We start from the raw sequence: 19,364 nt of genomic DNA on the forward strand, positions 1-19,364 counted from the left end.
TCAAATAAAAAATAATTCATGTAATCTATGAGCACAGAGAATATGGTTCAGCAGCATTAACATAAGCAAAGCAACTTTTAGCATGATGCCATTTGATGAAATTAGCTTCACACCAACTAAATTTTAATTGTGATTCAAGCTTTAGAATGCAAGCAGAAAAAAACTAACGGATTGAAAGCAGATCCTTGGGAAAAGAGAAGCTTCTATTCCACATTGGTAATTTTTTGATTCATTAAAAAAAAAAGTACTCACTCTTGGACCGAATGGTCCAGGAATACCAGCACTGCCTTGTTCACCATTAGGACCCTAGGGAAAAAAGAATGTTATTTAATTGACTTTCAAATCAGAAAGAAATGACATCACCAACATTTTACATCAACGATAAGGATAAGGACACTCCAATTTGGTATGGACACATAGGTAGCACTTTCAGATATTCAAAGCTGATTAGTAAATATCTCAAGGACTGACCGACACAAAAGAAGTAAATCCAAACATTGTAAATTCTGAGGTTCGTATATTCTCCACCAAGTACATCCCAGATATGCATTAAAAGTCATACATGTCAAGTGTACCATTATTACCCATTCAGCAGTCAGGTTCTAGTTGTAGAGTGTATTTCAAACCTTTCCTTTCCTTTCCTCCTTTTGTGGTTGGTTATAAATCTTTACTAATACCCTGCACATGAGCCTTGTTTTGTTAACAGCATGGGCCTGGTCCATTAAAAGGACCAACTTTAGTGCTTTCTCGAATTAATTTAGTATTGATTTGATTTTGCGCATTTGTAAAGCGCCTGGTTACGCCACTGGCGTGTCCCCGCGCTATGATAAGTGGAGTGGCTGCCCCCCCCCTCCCACAGAAGGCTACCTGCTAAAAAGGTGGGTTTTAAGCTTCTTCCTGAACAGGACTTCATTGGTATTCACAGTTCAGATGATTCCTTAGCAGAAGGAGGACTTCCCTACTTGATTCTTGTAAGTAAATTGTGTAGAAACCCTTTTTTTCTGAGTGGTCATCCCAGATTTATCATCTTTTTCCTACATTTTATTTATGCTGACTTTAGAACTTTGGTAACTTTAACAATGCTAGTCAGGAGTAACACCAGGCCAACCTCCAATTACAGTTTAATTGACTTGTTACTGATTGGCAAACTTAACTACGCCCCTAGCTTATTGTGTAGAAAGTAGACCCAGGACCTGGAAGTTAAATACCTTACGAGGGCTTGTAGTGCCTATTGCGCCCTCTGCTACAGTGGTGGTGCAAAACATGTCTATAGGCCTACCTTGTGTAGCCTGACTGCTGCAGTGGGACCTGCAAGAAATACCAATTGTGACAGGAACAGACATATATTTTTAATATTATAAGTCATCCTTATGTAATCCTCGTAGAGCACAAGTTAGGGTGCCTGATATTTAAAGGTGGGACAGGTAGAATATTAATATTACTATGTTCCTACAGTCACAAGGCCCAAAAAGCTGTCCTAGGTTTCTTATGTAGAAAAACCAGGGTGCAGACTCAAATACTTATACTAATGACTCAGAAAAGGAACCAGCAATAAAATAATTATATTAGGTATTAAAAATCCATTTACTTGGTGAAGTTGGATTTGTATACCTATTAAGGAAAAGTAACTGTTAGAAACGTACCTTTCCCTTCCTGAACTTTCTGGAGGCTAATGTGTAATAATTCTCCAACAACTCCCAACCTGTGCTCAGCCCAGGAAGAGGTATGAAAGAATTATGAAGCTGATCCCAGAAGCACTCAATTGGCTAATCTCAATGGGCAGAAATTACTCCTTTGAGCATGATTTAATTGAGGCCCCTTGGTCTATGATTATTACAACTTTTAATTTTATTTTCATTATTATTGCAGTGAATCTTGTATTTTTATCATGTACTTAATTTATTCATTTTTATACTTTTATTGTGCTTGTAATCAGTTGCCCAATTATGTACTGTTTATGGCTCTTCAGACTCAAAGTACCGTTATTTGATAATGACTTCTCTGAGCTCATTAGAATATGTAGGGTGGTGGTTGTTGGCATTCTGTTGACACCAGAATTTCAAATGATGTGTGATAGGTATATTGAGTAACATGCAACACTTTGCAGCACTTGAAAGTGCGAGAATATGATGCCAGAAAAATTCTTGTGTATCCCCTCTTGTTGCTAAAAGATGCAGCTTTTGTCCAACTAAGCATCTGTCTCTGGGTTTGTTGTGGACACAGTGGCTGCTTCAAACTGTATGTTAGTATTAGATGTGGGAAGACAAAAGTGATTACCACAGTAAACTCCATTACACACCCTCAACCCTTAGAGCCCATGTTTCGTGTGACTGAAGACTTTCGCCATCGTGAAAATGTCCTTACACATGGCTTTTGAGCCTGTTTGCCATAAGGCAAACAGAAAATACAGAAAATTGGATAGGGTTGCACCTGGAAACGTATATGCCATTGGTTAGGGAGTGCACAGAAGTCACCAATACCCACTAGCATGTACCACGCATAAATGTAGCTCCTCCTGTTTGTAACCTGAGATGAGCCCTGGCAGATTAGACCTGCTCCTCCTTGTACTTAAGACATAGAGGTAAACTTCAAGGTCAATTGGTAGACCTTCTGCCTCTAAGTGGTGTCCCTTAGGTCATGGAAGCTTTAGAAGTGACCCAGAGGAGCTTCTCCAGAAACCCTGAAATGTTAGGACTAAAAAATAAGACTAAGGGTCTGATTTATATGTTTATTTATTTGTATAGCGCCAGAATCGAAACCCAAAGGGGTATCTCTGCGCTTGGACGGGCAGCATGTGGAGGACTATCTGCTGAAAATCAGAAGCAAAAGATAGTAGTCTTGAGCTGTTTCCTGAATTCATAGTGGTCCAAAAATTGTCTCAAATACAGTGGAAGCTTGTTCCAATGACGAGAGCCCAGATAGGACAGGGACTTCCCGCCCAATCTAGCCTTCCTGATTCCGGGAACCACAAGAAAGGACTTGGATCCCGAGCGAAGTGACTTCAGGGGCATGTAAGGAATGAATTTATCAGAAAGGTAGGTGGGACCGAGATTGAACAGTGCCTCATGCATGATAAAGCAGACTTTAAACTTCACCCATTCCTGTATAGGGAGCCAGTGGAGCTGATAGAGCAGGGGGTGAGAGGCAGTCCTGGAAGGGGCATTAAGGATCAAGCGAGCTGCCACATTCTGGACTACCTACAGTCTGCTGAGAGCGGACTCATTAGCGGAGACCAACAGACAATTGCAGTAGTCCAGAAGGCTTCAAATAAAAGCCTGAGTCAGTGTCTTCCGAGTTGAGTCAGGGAGCAGTGGAAAGATTTGGTGCAACAAGCGTGTAGAAACAGTAACCAGCTGTCTGAGCAGCATGCTCCTTCAAAGTAAGGGTCTGTTAGAGGTGAACACCTAGGTTTTTTACACACGTTTTCAGAGCAGGGGGAGTACCCAGATCGGCTGGACACTATTTAGGAGTCCATAATAGTGGGGCCCCTCCGAAGAGCATAATCTCCATCTTCCCCACATTGCATTGGAGGAAGTTGCTCCTCATCCAGTGTGAGATAGTTCTCATGCCTGAGGAAAAGGCCTCCTGAACTGATGGAGTTAATTTTTCCAACGGAAAGTGCAACTGTGCAACGTCGGCGTAGGAGATGGGAATAAACCCACATGTCCTTAGAAGGTTGGCCAAAGGAGCGACGTAGATATTAAACAAGGGTGGGCTCAAACAGGAGCCCTGGGGCACTCCCTTAGTCAGTTCTATAGGCGCTGAACGATAGGGGCCAAGATTGACGGTCTGCGAGCAGGAGGATAGGAAGCTCATCAGCCATTGAAGAGCAGTATCTGATGGGAAACCGTGTCGAACGCGGCGGATAGGTCCAACAGCACCAGAATCATAGAATAGCCCTTATCTAGGGTCATCCTGATATTATCTGTGACCGCTAGTAGGGCTGAATCTGTGCTGTATTTAGGCCAGAAACCTGACTGGGAAGGATCTAAACTATCGGTCAGCTCGACATGGTTGGAGGGATGGTTATTTATATGTTTCTCCAGTAACTTGCTCAGGAAAGGGAGGAGGGAGATGGGATTGAGATTATAAAGCTCAGTCAGCGGGGCCTTGATGTTCTTGCGGATAACCATGAAAAGATACTCGGAAATGGAAAGGATACTCGGTCGCAACGGTGATAAAGTATCCCTTCTTCCAACCTTAAGGTCCATCCACCTCATTTAGAGTCAGGCAGACATTCAGTGTGTAGACAGTGGGGACTACTCTGTCTCCATCACTTGCACACACCTCCGAAGCCCCGCCAGAATAGCCGTTGGAGGTTTGGCGATCTGTTTGCCCACCCTATTTAGAGTGGGCTGACACACACAGTTCTACTGGCTGTCACTTCCATAAAAAATGTGGTAGAAAGGGGCAATGAAAAGTTTTAAATGCACCCTATGCCATGATAGAAGGCTCCCATCGTGAGGGGGGGGGGGTCTTTATTATTTATATGTTCAAAAAGAAAATCTCGCTTTGGGATATATGGGGGTGGGGGTTAAAAAAATTGTGCCTTTGGCAGATTGCTCCATCATGTTGATGGAGTTATCTGTCAAACTTAAATTTCAATTCCAAGAACAACCTTCATGGTGGTTCCTAGAAATGGAGGATACATCAGCAGAAGCAGCCGACATCTCTAAATACGGTGCTTGGAATACCCTCACCATGGTGGGAGTAAAGTACTCTGCAAAATTACTCTGTCCACCAACATTTAAATCACACCACTAGATAGAAAGTATATTCGCTGACTGGGATGATTCTGGTTGCTGTACATGGGCTATTCTCATCGCAGTCAGTTTGAAATCGTGCCTAGGATCCACCTCCCACTCAAAGGTTTAATATTTCAATTCACTTGTATCCCTTATTGGATTTTTTTCGTTTTAGTTTGATTTTGTTTATTACATTTTACATTTTTTTATTGGGTTTGGCATTTTTATTGCTTGTTGTTTTGACTTTAATACTGTTTTGGTTCTGCATCCATACTTTACACATTGCCCTAAGGTAAGGGTGTCTGCTCTGTGCAATAGTTTCCAAAGTGTTGCGCATAGGTTAATTTAGTGATTTTGAGAGTTTACCCTCACAAGAGTTGTGATTATTCCTTGAGGTGGGTAATCACCCATCGAAAATAATAATCACATTTCTTACAAATATGAATTTGGTAATTTGTTTAGTTACTTGTCTAATTTGAGAGTATGCCCTACGCCTACAGTGTAAAAAGAAACTACTTTCTGGAGTTATCCATATCCTATTTATTTACTTCATCTAGTGTTTTAAATTTGATAGTCAGAATGATAGGGTCAAACTTGCTTGTGTCTCCTGGGATTTATCCAGTTGGAGATGTAGGTGTGTGCTATACACATGTATCTAAAATTTAACTTGTTGTGTGATCACAGTTATTGGCTGCATTTAAAGGTTGATAAAATGCAACAACTGTTACAACACAGGATATTATTATGTGAACAATATGGAATATTTTATCAATCCAAGTTTGAGAAAAAAAATTCACAGTGTAGCTGTAGACGGGGGAAATGCGGATTATGTATCATGAAATATTGTTAGCTAATCCCCCAAAAAATTCAATGATATCAGGAAGCTAAGATCTATTGGTATTTATTGGATCATCATCTTCAAATTGAAAATATGAGGCTAATGTAGGCGTTTAGTGATACTAGCTTTTTGGAAACATTTGAAAACCATTTCTAGCAAGCTAAAGATAAAATTAAATTAGCAACTTCTAGCATGATAGTCACTTATTTCAACTGTTAATTAGCTATTTCATTTTCAGTTTTGATACTTCTACACTTGCTGAAATCTGAAATCTGGTGCGGCTCTGAGTAAAGTACAAACAACATAAAATGTAGCTACAGAAAGTATAAATAAAATGTACAATTTCAATTTTCTTCACTGAAATAGGAAGCCCAATGCAAAAAAGATCAATGACCCACTCTTAGCACTCAGTCATCCTACCAGCTTATATATCCCTCTTATTCTTTGTAACCATATTCTGAATCCTAGCTTGCTCTAACGTTTCATGTGATGACACCCTGGATGCATAGGATTCAATTAAGATCATCAGTGTAGCGAAGGAGATTCACTAGTAGCCATCATTCTACAACTACAGCCTCAGGGGAGCATCCCTGACATCCACTAACTGTTTCAAACGTCATAACCCCAATTCAGGAAACATGCCACACCTTCGTTTTGTTCTTCAGTGAAAAGATTGTGGCTATCATCTTGATGAAGACCATTTTTTAAAAATACTTAGTTAACTGTGAATGCTATTGTTTGTCAAACAGGGTTTTCCATTATTAGCAATAAGGAAAATACTTACAGGTGGGCCCGGAAGACCTTGTAGTCCAGTGAAACCTCGGTGTCCCTTTTGACCTCGTTCACCTCGCTCACCATTGTCTCCCTTGTCACCACGAGGGCCTTGTGGTCCCTACATGTATAAAAAAAAAACTCTACAATCATGACATCACCCATCACATACATTTTAGGCTGACCAATATCAAAATACCACAAGACAACATGACGTTATTTGACTGCAAGTTTCCAAAGTTTAGCACAAGATGTCTAAGTTCACCTCAGCTTCCCTACCCTTACCCAATTATTGTTATTTTGTGTGCTATTGTACCTCATTAAAGTGAATGTGGAGTTTAGCAGTTACACTGTATTACTGTGACTAGTTGGAATGCAGAGATGCTATTTGTGAAATGTGTTAATCTCTATCACACCACAGTGTTAAAATACATTGGTAAGGAGTACAGAGTTATAAAAGTAAAACAAATTCAACTTATGTCAAATATCTGGAGGTTTAACACTTTATTAAACACTATAGTGCTGCTAGATCCATTGATGTGGCAGATATAAGCTCTCTGTCACTGACATGCCAAAGGATTTAATCACAGACTATCTGACTCCAATGCATCCCATCATCGAATTGGGCTGGGAACAGGACAGGGAAAGATTGGATTCCTCAACTTCACAAAGATAGCAGTGATATATAGCTGCCACAATTCTCATAGGAATATGGCTAAACCTAAGACCAGTCTATAGATGTGAATGAGAGTCATTGTAGTATACTAGTTGCTAGATTAGACTGCAGTTTGTTGTCAGAGATTGCTTATAGAGAGATAGAAATGGACCATTGCTAATAACAGGAACATGAACACGATTTTAAGGAGCAAACCAAATAGTAAATACTGGTGTTATTGACTGGATTTCACAATCATATTAATGTAAATTATTTTAGTAATTTCAGCTGTGAAGTTGTAATACCTGCATGCATAAACAAATATGTATAAAAAAAGAAAATTATTTGGATTAGAAATCGGTCCAATAGATATGAGATAGTCCAAAAGGTTTTTTTTTAATATACACATTTGTTCATGCATTCATACATTAAAACTTCACAGCTGAAATTGCCAGGACAACTAACATTGACACGATAGTGAAATCAAGTCAATGCCACACGTATAATAGATATAGTTTTCCCATACGTTTGGACCTATAATACTAAACATTATTGTACCAACATTTACTCTTTGGTGTGCTCCCAACAAGCCCTATTCAAAGATTTTATTCCTATTAAGGGGAAGGAGACACCCCACCATCCTTTCATAGGTCCCACTATCACTCTAGTGGAGTGTCAGCAGGAGCCATGAAAGGATAGAGGAGGAAGTCTCTGCAGCTCATGCCTGTCCATCTGCTTGGCTAAACTGAAGGGTGCAACAGTTTGGCAGTGCAGAGGGAGTGCTAGGGTAGTAAAGTCTTTGTCATCCCTCCTTCAATGGCTTTTGCTTTCTGTGATTGAGAGACTTGCTGTCATATGCGTCACCAAAAGCAACTGTTGTACAGTGACACTGGGGGTAAGGAGACGAGACAGAGTGAAGCCACACGGGAATTTTAAAACACGTGCCTTTTGTGAGTTTGCTTTTTCCTTTTTTCATTGGTCTAATCAATTGCAAGAAACTTACCGGAAAACCTCTCTTTCCAGCCCGACCTAGTGGACCCATTGGACCACGAGAGCCCTAAAACAAAACATATGGACGATTATGTTAGAGAGTGTAATATAACAATGAGATAATATTTCAATATTTTATTGAAGCAAAAGCACTTACAGGGTCACCTCTTTGTCCAGCTTCGCCTGTAGCACCAATGGGTCCTGTAGTTCCTGGAGGACCTTGAGTACCCGGAAGACCTGCAGGTCCAGGTTCACCACGATCTCCCTGAAAATATACATTGGTTTTTTTTATATATACATTTTATTTTTTAGTTAATACATCATAAACAGTAACACACAACTGGCATCAAATCAGAGTATGTAAGCAGATCGACAGCCTCATCAGCTGCAATTAGGACTACAGGTGGCATTAGGGATGGAACGGACACATGTGGAAGAGATACAATAGCATACAATGAAAGCACTGTGAGGAAGTAGCCCGGCACAGCTCTGATGCAGGTGGCGAACATCACCAGGGTCCACCCCCTCGCTCCCCACCAGATCCAGGCCCAACGGGCGTATCCAACCCACTAACCCCACTGTCAGTTGTGCCATGTGTGGAGAGCTCCTCTTCTGCCAGCCACGACACACACATGACGCGCCAGGCCATTGAGTCGTCCTGTAGCTTCTCATCCCTCCGAGTGAGTTGCATGTGAGTTTCCTCAGCCAGCAACCACTCCCATACATCTCTGAGCCAAGTGGGCACCTCCGGGGCCCTTTGCCCCATCCAAGTTATTGCCACCCTGCACCTGGCTAGTACCAACATTAATTGTAGGAATTTATACGAAAGTTTCTTTTTCTTGGGTTTCCGGACTAACGCATGCAGACAATGCAGGGGTTCGAGTGCCATCCGAAGGCCTGTAGCTGCGATTATTTGCTCCACCACCCCCACCCAGAATCACGGAACCAAAGGGCAGTCCCAGGCTAAGTGTAGGAAGCCGGCTTTCTCAGCGTTACATCTAGGGCATCCGTCTCCTCTATCCCCAGGAATACGTTTCAGGGAAACTGGGGCGAGGTAGGTGCGGTGTAGAAAATTGAAGTGCATCAGCTTAAACCTTGCTTTGCATGAAACTCTGCACGTGAGGGAGCTGTTCCAGTGTAAAGTCGCGATCCGCCTCCCAGGCAGCCCGCTTTCGGTGGCACCGGGGGGGTTGAATCCTGTTTCATTGCCTTATACAGGAGAGAAATAAGTTTACGCCCCCTGCTGCAGGAAAGGAGGATGTCTAAGGTGTGAGTCAGTGGTGGAGCGTCTGGATACTGGGGTCAGGTGACCCTCACCACATCTTGTAGTCCCCGGAAGTGTAGATATTGGCCCCGTCCAAGGCCAAAGGCCTTGTCTGCCTGCTCGTATGTAAGGAAGGAATCGTTTGGGTAAAGGTCAGCCAGAACTTCGCAACTACCCTCCCTCCACGAGTGCAAGGACAGGTACTGCTCCATGTCGATGAAGGGGGCCAGTATTCAGATCGGGAGCTCTCTGTGAAAGGGTGCCCTCTGTAAGACCCTCTCAACAAACCGCTGCCATACGCCGGCTATGTGTTGCACAACATAAGGAAGGGATGTGTCCGCCCCCCTACCCTGCATGAGGGCGATGGATGTTCACCCTACCAGAGAGGAGGCATGTCTCCCAATTGTCTGTGTCTGTAAACCAACAGGTCGCGTGTTGCAATTGGGCCACATAATAATAGAGGTCTAAGCACCCAATTTATCAACCTCAGGAAAAGGGAGGTTTATTTGGGACCTCATAGTACCCTCTGAACCATCTTGATAGCTTAAGAAAAATTTGAAAACATGTGATTTAATATATTAAAGTTCAACAGGTTCATGTAATTTAGTTCTATTGCTTCATCTTCGTATTTTTCTCAGTGGCCAGGTGCATATGTTTAATAAATAACTAAAGATTAATTCAGAGGAGAAGCTATATGTAACAAAGCTGTAGATCACTTCTAAACAAGTTAGTTGTGTAAACATATCCTCCACATAAGAGCAGTCACTTTTCTTGTTTATTTCGGTAATTATTGGAAATATATGTATTTTTACCTGTACCACCCATGGCACTCATAAATGTAAACAATGACTGGTTAATTGAATTCACTGAGTGATTAGACTGAATTCTCTTTGGGGCACCTATAGGGAAAAGAGACAGAAGTCTCCAATGGCCCAATGGAGTAAGGTCAGTTGGAGGTTTGACCATGTGTCCCCCTCCCACCGATTTAGAGAGGGTAAGCACATGCCAGTTTTCACTGTCCTTCACTGTCACTCAAAGCCTTAAAGAAGGTACGGTGAAAACTGCAAAATGCTCCCTACCCTCACTATAGGAGAAATCTTCCATGGCGAGGGGTTTCATTGCTCTTTTTGTTTTCCAAAACAAAATCCCACTTAGGGTTTTTGTTTAGGAAAAAAGAAACATTGAAAAATTTGCTGTGCCATTCGGTTATGTTGACTGGTCTGCTCGTCAAACTTACAATTAACTGACAGAAACCATTATGATTGTGGTTACTACTAATGATACTGATCCGTTGGGCTGACCAACATCTCAAAATCTGGCAGGCTAAGACTGTGTCATGGCGACTCAGTGCTTTATTTTTTATTGCCCTGGGGGAGCAAAAGCTCAATGCCAAAGTTAAAATCAGACCCAAAGTCAAAATGTGTTCTCCAAATGTACTCTTACTTACCTAGTCACACACAATAGAATTCATGTTGTGAGTTCCCTTTTGATGTGAACAATAGTTCAGTAATACAGTAAGCTGGGAGCCCAATTCAAGCAATTAAATGTATATATTTTCTGTGCAATAAGTATTTTTATTAATAGGTACTTTGAGTAATAATGAGTAAGCAACAGCCCATCTTAAAAAGTAAACTGTTAGAAAGAAAAGCCACAGTGAATAAACCACTATTGTCAAATGTAAATATTTTCAAAAGCGTGAGTGTGAATAGAGATTGTGTCCTGCCTAAAAGTACTCTGCTAACTATCAAAAGGAAAAGGAGTTGTACTGGTATACAGTTTTCTTTACAAAAACCATAAACGTCACACTGATATGTACTAACATTTCCTCATGTTAGATCTATGTGGCTAAAATGTTCACTTATCTGCACTATCTACTGTCTCAGATCTTCTTTCATGTGAAATGTTTCAGTATATCTTGGTTGCCAGAAACAAACATTTTTCTATCCATTCAAGCATTTCTAATGTGCTTGTTTCGAAATTAAAGAATGTAAGAAAGTTATTGAAAACTCTCAAATACAAAATAATACAAAACATAGTTCCCATTCAGAGTTGGTATAACTCCAACCGCTTACTATAATTCCGGGGTCCATCATTTTACCTTGAGGAACAGAATTGTGCTAAATATTCATGATGGCAACTGACAATGTAATTTCATGGATGTCCAGAAACCGTGTCATGACTCTACTTGTATGGACCAACAATAGACACCACTATTGTAATGAGATTCTTTCCTAGAATCAAACCTGAACAGTATGTACCGAATGGACGTCACAGTAATTTGTAGTTTTCTATCCATTAAACATTGGTACTCTCTGGGGCAGATTTATCAAGTCTTTGCACTAATGCAAAGTCACAAAAAGAGATGCACAACAACTCATGGTCTTGATAAACTATTTACTTTCCAGCTCAAAGTTGTCTAAAAGTAATGCAAATGAGTGTGGTATTCCAACTTAAAACCTACTGCACAATATTGTGGATCCAGAATATTGTATCAACATTTACAGATTTACTTCATTTAATTCCACATATATGTACCTTAACAATACATATAGATCCTTAAGGTAAATAGATGAGGAGCTAAGAATAGCAAACCTATACCCACCTATAAGCACATACCTTACTTATAATTTTGTTCTTGATAATTTTGACACAATATTCTGGTACCGTAATATTTTTGCTGGTGTATAACAACCTTTGCATCGGGGGTGTTCCATGGATGTCCGTAGGTGTTTTCATGTTACCACCCAAGGTTTTTGATGCAAAGGCCTGTCTGCTAAAATATTTAGACACAGCTTTGTAGCAAAACATATGCCTACTGCAGACAGGTGCAAAGCAAGAAAAATATGTTCTTTATTCAAACTTAAGACTACCTGTTCAGTAAAAAACCTATGTTAGATATCACTTACAGACCTTTGTGCTAGGCTTCCTAACCATGCACCAGTGAATGAAAAGAGAACAGCTGAACAATATCTTAATAGATATTGGGCAGTGTTGGGGTAGTAAATCTGTAGGTCAGTAAGTAGGCAAAAGAAAAATACACAAACCTGTTGTCCTGGAGCTCCATCCTTTCCAGGCGAACCATCATTCCCTGGAGAACCCTAGGAGTAGGAAGGAACATTTCTCAATTAGCTTGAATGCATAATGAAACATCTACCTATTGAAAAAATAGCAATGTTTTCTATCTTTTGTGGGTGAGCCCATGTCCCACCCTATACCCCTCCATAAGCTTCCCTAAAGCTCTCCTTATTGCTCCCTAAACTCCTGCAAATGGTAGTAATTATGCCCCTATTTCCAGCCACTCCCCTCGTTTACTACTAAGGGCCTGATCATGAGTACGGAGGTCTTGGGACCAACGCACCTTCATTGACATCTGACTGCTGCCTCCTCGGCGGTCTAAGCACCCGATTAGAGCAATGCACTTGGACAGCCTCAAGACTGCGAAGTTCCCATGCCTGTAGGGAAAGTAGGTCTATGGAGACAGTGCTGCCATCAGCACCGCCGTGGGGTTCATGACCTGCCTTTCCACTGACCTTTTCATGGCAGGGACCCTGCCAGGAAAAGTCGGTGGAAAGGCAGGGAAGGGGCCATAGAAAGGGCCCATAGCAATTCATCCCACTGGGAATTGTGGCGGGGGCACATGTTATATGCCTGTCCTGTTGTGCGCAGTGTGCAATACACAACATGGTGCATGGCAACAGTGCACCCGTAGTGCAAGTGGTACTGCACTGTAGCAGCATCTGCTTCAGCTCCCTCTTTGAGCCAAATCATGGCGCTGCTATGGCACTGCCGTCTCAACACCACCAGTCTTGCAACAACACTGTAATGCGTCAGTCGGGATGTCGCCAGCTTGGCGGTGTTCTCCCTACCGCTGCCGCTGCCGGATGGTTATCTGCTCGCACAAGTCATAATCAGCCCCTAAGTAGTAAACGTACACGTACATATGCGATGATTTACCCGTATAAATTATAGGAGAGACGGAGGTGGAGATTAACACTTATAAGCATTTTGTAGTACTTTGTAGTACTATTATAGTACTTTACTAGTACTATTATAGTACTATAACATTTACTATGAAATTTACAAAGTTTGTGAATAGATTCCTATTACATGAGTTTGTATCTCTACATCTTTTATAATTTTAAGTGAGGTGAAAGAATGGTTCACCTCAAAAAAGACGGCTAAAGAGTGGAACATAATGAGGGCCATCACATCAAATCTTTATCTTGACCATGTGCAGAGAACAAAACACACCATACAAAAAATACCTCTTGGCCATTCCCACCAACAGGTCCGGTAGAACCAGGTTGTCCAACAGGGCCTGGAGGTCCCTTATCACCAGCTGGGCCAGTTGAACCTTGCTTGCCAGGAGTGCCCTGCAACAGTAGGATCGGATAGGATAGAACTTCAGCAGTTTTTTGTAAGTAATTGCATAACTGTACAAATTGCTCATTACAAACTTAATTTGCTCAAACTCCCATTAAAAGAATTAAGCTTTATTTTTACTGTTACCATGAGCTACATTTCAGTTGCAAAATCTGAACGTCTATGAGAAGATTGATACACCCCTAATTGGTACAGTTACACACATTCAATGCAAGGGGTTTAGTCCCATAGTTATTCTGCAATTCAGCACAAATGCTGTAGATGCCCAACTGTACATTGTAATTTCAGCAAAATGTCTGTTTTGAGTCGTAGCAATTCAAAGCATAAATGTCAATGGGTATTATCAGAAGTAATTGGCAAGAAAAAAAAGATAGGAAATTACTAAATATGCACTTTAAACTTGTAGTTAAAACATATATAAACAATTCTGACCTTCCAATCTGTGGTGAACTAAAACCACAAGAGGCTAAAACAAACTATGTGACAACAGTATTTTTTTTAGGTTACTTCCTAAATTCCCAAAAACTTCAGTACTCAATTTGAATGGTCTCTGCGTTCAGGTCCAAAGTGCTTCCTACTCCTTCATGGCACCAATATAGGCTTCTTCACTAAAGTTTAGTGAGGCCATAGCACTACTACTGGGTAGAAACGTATGCCATCAGTGTAATAGTGCTGGTACAAGGGAAAGTGCAGTTGTAAGGCCAATGTCACTGCAACAGGGAAGATTCCAATATTAAGATACTCCTCCCTCTCTGATAGTAATATAGTAATATATTCTGTATTGGTTACTAATTACTGTGAGGGCTTGCTTTAAAATCACAGTTAGTTTACAACTTGTTAAACTGTTGCTGTCTCATATCGTATAAAATCTGAGTGATGCTATACAATGTTTCTTCCATTACAAGCCAGAAAGGCATATATAAATATAGGAACTGCTAACTGCAATGTGTTGGCTACCTCTAAATGGGCACTGCAAGTGATTGTCTCCTAGAGTGGATGGGATTTTCTTCAATTCAAATCAGGATTCATATGGTGGAATGCTGCAGTGAGAAGCTTAAACTCAAATGTATCTCATTTTAGCACTATTAAAATGTGTGGTTAGTGCCTGGAAATTTAAGCTAGCCTTGAAATGTATGTAAGCAATCAAGAAAGATTGATGCTAAAAAGGAATCCAGACTTAATACTTGGTGGAGACTTTGAATAAACAATCTGTTGGGACACGTTTCCCCTGGATGACTTTCAAAAGTTGGGCCAACATAGCCTGTTCATTTTTCTGGACCAGATATGTGTTTTCTCTTCATTGTACTCTACAATCATCCAAGATCTCCTGAGGTGTTTCAACTATTTCTTAACTGTTTGTCACTGGAGTTGCCTTCAATGTCAGGGTTGTATTCAGATAGTATCTCATTCGAATGATAGTAGTGACTCCACCCATGTCCCAGGCATTGTGAAAACTGGCAGGTGTGGTAGTGGTTACACATCGAGTTGTACAGATATTTTCTCTGTACCCTTGTGGGAAAAGTGCCTACTGGATTTTCCACTTAAAGTTCTGTCCAGTCTCCCAAACTGGAGTAGATCTGTGAGAAGCCTCTATTCTATTTATTTTTTTGTAAAACAATTTTTATTGCAGATTTCAATACAAGCATTACAGTTAGTTCGTATGTAAGTATATGCGGGATCCCAATTTCTCAAAGTCTCTTCAACAAAATTTTGACATCGTCATTGCTCGTAGTTCTGGGGCTGGGTGACAGTTGTCTCACCTAGTGCTTCCCCTCCACCACTACTCGATGGCGTATCCAATGATCAACCGCTGTCTGCTTTTAACTTTTCTTTCCCCCCCCCCACAAACCCCCCCCTTTTCCAGCATCCGGTCTGTTCTAAATGATAGCTCGGTGTCAATGGGATGCTGCAACCCCCCTCCCCCCCTTCCTTTGCCCTCCCCCCACCCCCGGTGTTCCATGGCGTCTCGTGTCTGGGTTGCCGCATGCTGGAGTGTGTTGGTGACCTGCGGAGTTTGGAGATGTCTAAGGAGTGTGTGTGTCCATGGTGGGAGCTGTGGTAGGTACCGCCACCCTAGGTTCCCCAGGGTCCTCTGCTTCCTCCTCCTCCTCGCTCTCTATTGTACTATCCCTAAGTGCTTGGACTAGAGTTTCCCACGCTAGTGCCGCTTCCTGGGCCTTCTCGTCAGGCCCCCGTCGAGCCAGTTGATACCTGATCGTGCTCTCTGCCGCCGCCCATTTCAGGAACTCAGTTAGCCATTTCCTATGTGTCGGCGCCACCTTCGCTTTCCATCCCCTAGTGAGTTCCCTCTTCGCAAGGAGTAGGCCCATGTCTATAAATTTGCTTGTCAGTTTATTCTTACGTGTGTGTGGAAACCAGTGTAGGAGTGTGGTTGCGCTATCGTAGTGTAGCTCCCTGTCTGTGACCGCGTTCATGGTATCGCCCACTTCCCTCCAGTAGACCTGCAGGTGCGGGCAGTCCCTTAGCATATGCAGTAAGTCTGCTTCCAACCGTGCGCATCTAGGACACGCTGCGTCCTCTGCTCCAAAGTATCTCGCTATTTTGTGCAGGGTGAGGTAAGCCCTATGAAGGATATAGAGCTGTATCAATTGGAACCGGGCGTTCCTGGTACTCTTCCTGGGCCTCTGAACCAACTGGGCCCACGTCGTATCCGGGATCTCCCTCTGCAGGTCAGTCTCCCATTGGGTCTTTAAGAGCGTAAGGGGTCGCAAGGTGCTCTCGAGTATTCTGGAGTGCAGGCACGTGACTGCCTTGACTGTTCCTGCGGCCATCATCACATATTGACATGGTGGCGACGTCGCGGGTTCACACAGTCCCTCGCCCCAGTGCGCTTGGATCCCTCGTACCACAGCTGCGTGCAGTAGATAGTCCCCTCTCGGAAGGTCGTATTGTTCCTGTAGGGATTGGTACGGCGTGAGCACCCCGTCAGTGAAGAGGTCTCCTACCACCTGTAGGCCAGCCTCCTCCCAGCTCTGGAGGCTCGACCAGTCGCCGCCATGCGGCAGCGCCGTGAGCATACCCAGTGGAATTTCGGGTGCGTACGGGTGTCCGGGGCCAGCGCGCTTTTGCACTCGGTTCCAGCAGAGCCTCAATGTCCGTTCCTCTTGAGACAAGTCTCTGAGTGCTAGCCTCTGTTGCAGGGTGATGTACGCCAGCACATGGCGAGGGGTGCCAGTGTCCCTCTCCTGCTCCGGGCCTCGGTATACCCTTGCCATTTCCTGCGTGAGGAATTGCAGCTGGGCGGCCAAATAATAATACTCGAAATCAGGGACCGTGAGTCCGCCCTCGTTCTTCGGGCGGGTCAGGGTTGCCAAGGCTATTCTCCGCCTGCCAGTTCCCCACAGAAAGGACACCACTTGGGATTTTAGTCGTCGAAATACGGCACTCGGTATCCACACAGGCAAGGTTCGAAAGAAGTACAATAATCGCGGCAGGGCGATCATTTTAAGCAGCGAGACACGGCCTGTCACAGACAAAGGGAGGGTGGCCCAGAAAAGCATGTTACCCTGCAGCGTTCGGATGCAACGGTTTATATTGCCTTCTAACAGGTCCGTGGGTTCGTGGTAAATGTACACCCCTAGGTAGGGCAAACAGGCTGGCTCCCAGCGGGGCTCGGGACGGGTCATGGGGCACCTCTCCGCCCTCCGGAGAGGAAAGAGGCAGGTCTTCGCCCAGTTCACCTTCAGGCCCGATACATCCCCGAAACGTGCTAGTAGGTCTTCCGCCCCTTCCACTGCCTCTTCGGCATTCTCCAGGAACAGTAGGAGGTTGTCCGCGTATAATGATATGTGATGACAAACCCCGTCCACCTCCAGTCCTTGGTAGGAGTCACCATTCCTGGCCAGTGCCGCCAGAGGTTCTATCGCGAGGGCGAACAGCAAGGGAGAGAGTGCACACCCTTGTCTAGTACCCCTATGCACTGCATATCTATCCGATATCAACGCTCCTACTCGTACCCTAGCGCCCGCCGATGCATATAGCACTTCCGTCCACCGCACATACTCATCCCCAATGCCAAAACTTCGCAGCACCCTGTACAAGTAGCTCCATTCCAGGCTGTCAAAGGCTTTTTCTATGTCGATCGCCATCACCACCGGGGCTCTGGCGGCCTGTGGAGGGTTCGGTACTAGCCTCAGCAACCTACGAATGTTATGGGACGTATTTCTAGTGGGGATAAAGCCCGATTGATCCTTGTGGATCAAGTCTTGCATATGGGCCATCAGCCTGGTGGCCAGTATAGTGCACAAGATTTTATAATCCGTCGTGAGCATCGACAGTGGTCTGTAGGATGCCGGGTCAGAGCTGGTTCTATGCGGCTTGAGCAAGGGGATCATGAGCGCCTCGCGCATCGAACAGGGCAGTTCCCCCCTCTCCTTTGCCTCATTATATATGATTTGGAGCCGTGGGGCTAGGCTATCAATGTATTTACCATAGAACTCGATGGGCAGACCGTCCACTCCCGGTGTTTTCCTGCGTGCCATTTTCTTTATGGCTCCCCTAATTTCCGCAAGGTCAATTGGGCCCCCGAGGGCTTCCGCTTGGTCCGGTTCTAGGCACGGTAATTGTATCTCAGACAACAAGTTCTCCAACACCTCGGTTCGGTCTACCGGGCCTCCCCTATACAGTCGCTCGTAGTATGCTTTAAAGCATTGTAAAATGTCTGGCTGGGTGTTACACTCGGTGCCGTTCGCATCAGTCAGGGATAATATTGGGGCAGCACCCCTATTGGGGTTTGCTAACCAGGCTAGGAGCGTCCCCGTCTTATCTCCCTCAGCGAGTGCTTTGGTTAAGTATGTTTTGTGATCAAAACAGCGAAGGCGCTCCACCTCCACCGCCATTGCTTCCCGCGCTGAGCATACTCTATCCTGCATGTCGGGGTGGTTGGGCCGTTGTTTCTCAACCTCCCACAAGGCGTGCTCGGCCTTGTCCACATCTTCGACTAGTGTTCGCCGTACGCCCGCGAACTTCCCTATACAGTGCCCCCTTACTACCACCTTGAGCGCGTCCCATTCCACTGCCCTGGAAGAGGCAGTCCCCTCATTCTCGGCAAAGTATTGGGAGATTCTACCTTCCAACGCTCCGCTGAACGGCGGATCGTCCAAAGTGTCCGGATGAAGCCGCCACGTTGGAATTGGCGAAACTTCGTTCATCCAGGCAAATGTAAGGAGTAGGGGGTTGTGGTCCGAGATCGTGCGTGCTAGGTATTCGGTTCGGGCAACCATTGGCAACACCGACTGGGAGCATAGGAACGCGTCAATGCGAACATGGAGGTCGTGCAGACCCGAATAGAAGGAATAATCCCTATCAGTTGGGTGTTGGGCGCGCCATGCATCCGTCAGGTCCCACAACCCCTGCCACTTTGATCTGTGTTTTGCTAGTCTGTGAACTGGGGATGCGTGTAGAGGTGGGTGTGACCTATCGAGGTTGGCATCCGCCACGGAGTTGAGATCCCCCCCCAGTAGCACTGATCCCGTTAAATAAGAGGCTAACTGTTTGGTCAGTCTATTGAAGTACGATGCCTGCTCTACGTTTGGCGCATAGGCGCTGCAAAGTGTCAACTGACAACCCCGGAGCAAACCCTCAACTGCCACATACCTCCCTTCTGGGTCTACAGTGTGTCTAGTAACTTGAAAGGGAACCCCCGCCCGGATCCAAAGAAGTGTTCCCCTGGCAAATGCCGAGTACGTGGTGTGGAAT

General features: G+C 44.0%; 1 protein-coding gene across 2 annotated transcripts in view; it reads right to left on the minus strand.

The window, feature by feature from the left end:
- Positions 1-19,364, minus strand: part of COL5A2 (collagen type V alpha 2 chain) — a 342,059-nt gene that overhangs the window by 23,870 nt on the left and 298,825 nt on the right. For both annotated transcript variants that reach the window (XM_086955351.1, XM_086955352.1), the window contains 6 exons: positions 13,529-13,636; positions 12,308-12,361; positions 8,157-8,264; positions 8,013-8,066; positions 6,368-6,475; positions 253-306 (listed from right to left, as the gene is read on the minus strand). In XM_086955351.1, the coding sequence (XP_086811477.1) occupies positions 253-306; positions 6,368-6,475; positions 8,013-8,066; positions 8,157-8,264; positions 12,308-12,361; positions 13,529-13,636 (486 nt within the window). The remainder of the gene's footprint in view (positions 1-252; positions 307-6,367; positions 6,476-8,012; positions 8,067-8,156; positions 8,265-12,307; positions 12,362-13,528; positions 13,637-19,364) is intronic.

This window comes from Lissotriton vulgaris, chromosome 2_1 (assembly GCF_964263255.1).
Source record: "Lissotriton vulgaris chromosome 2_1, aLisVul1.2, whole genome shotgun sequence".
NCBI classification, from domain to species: Eukaryota; Metazoa; Chordata; class Amphibia; order Caudata; family Salamandridae; genus Lissotriton; species Lissotriton vulgaris.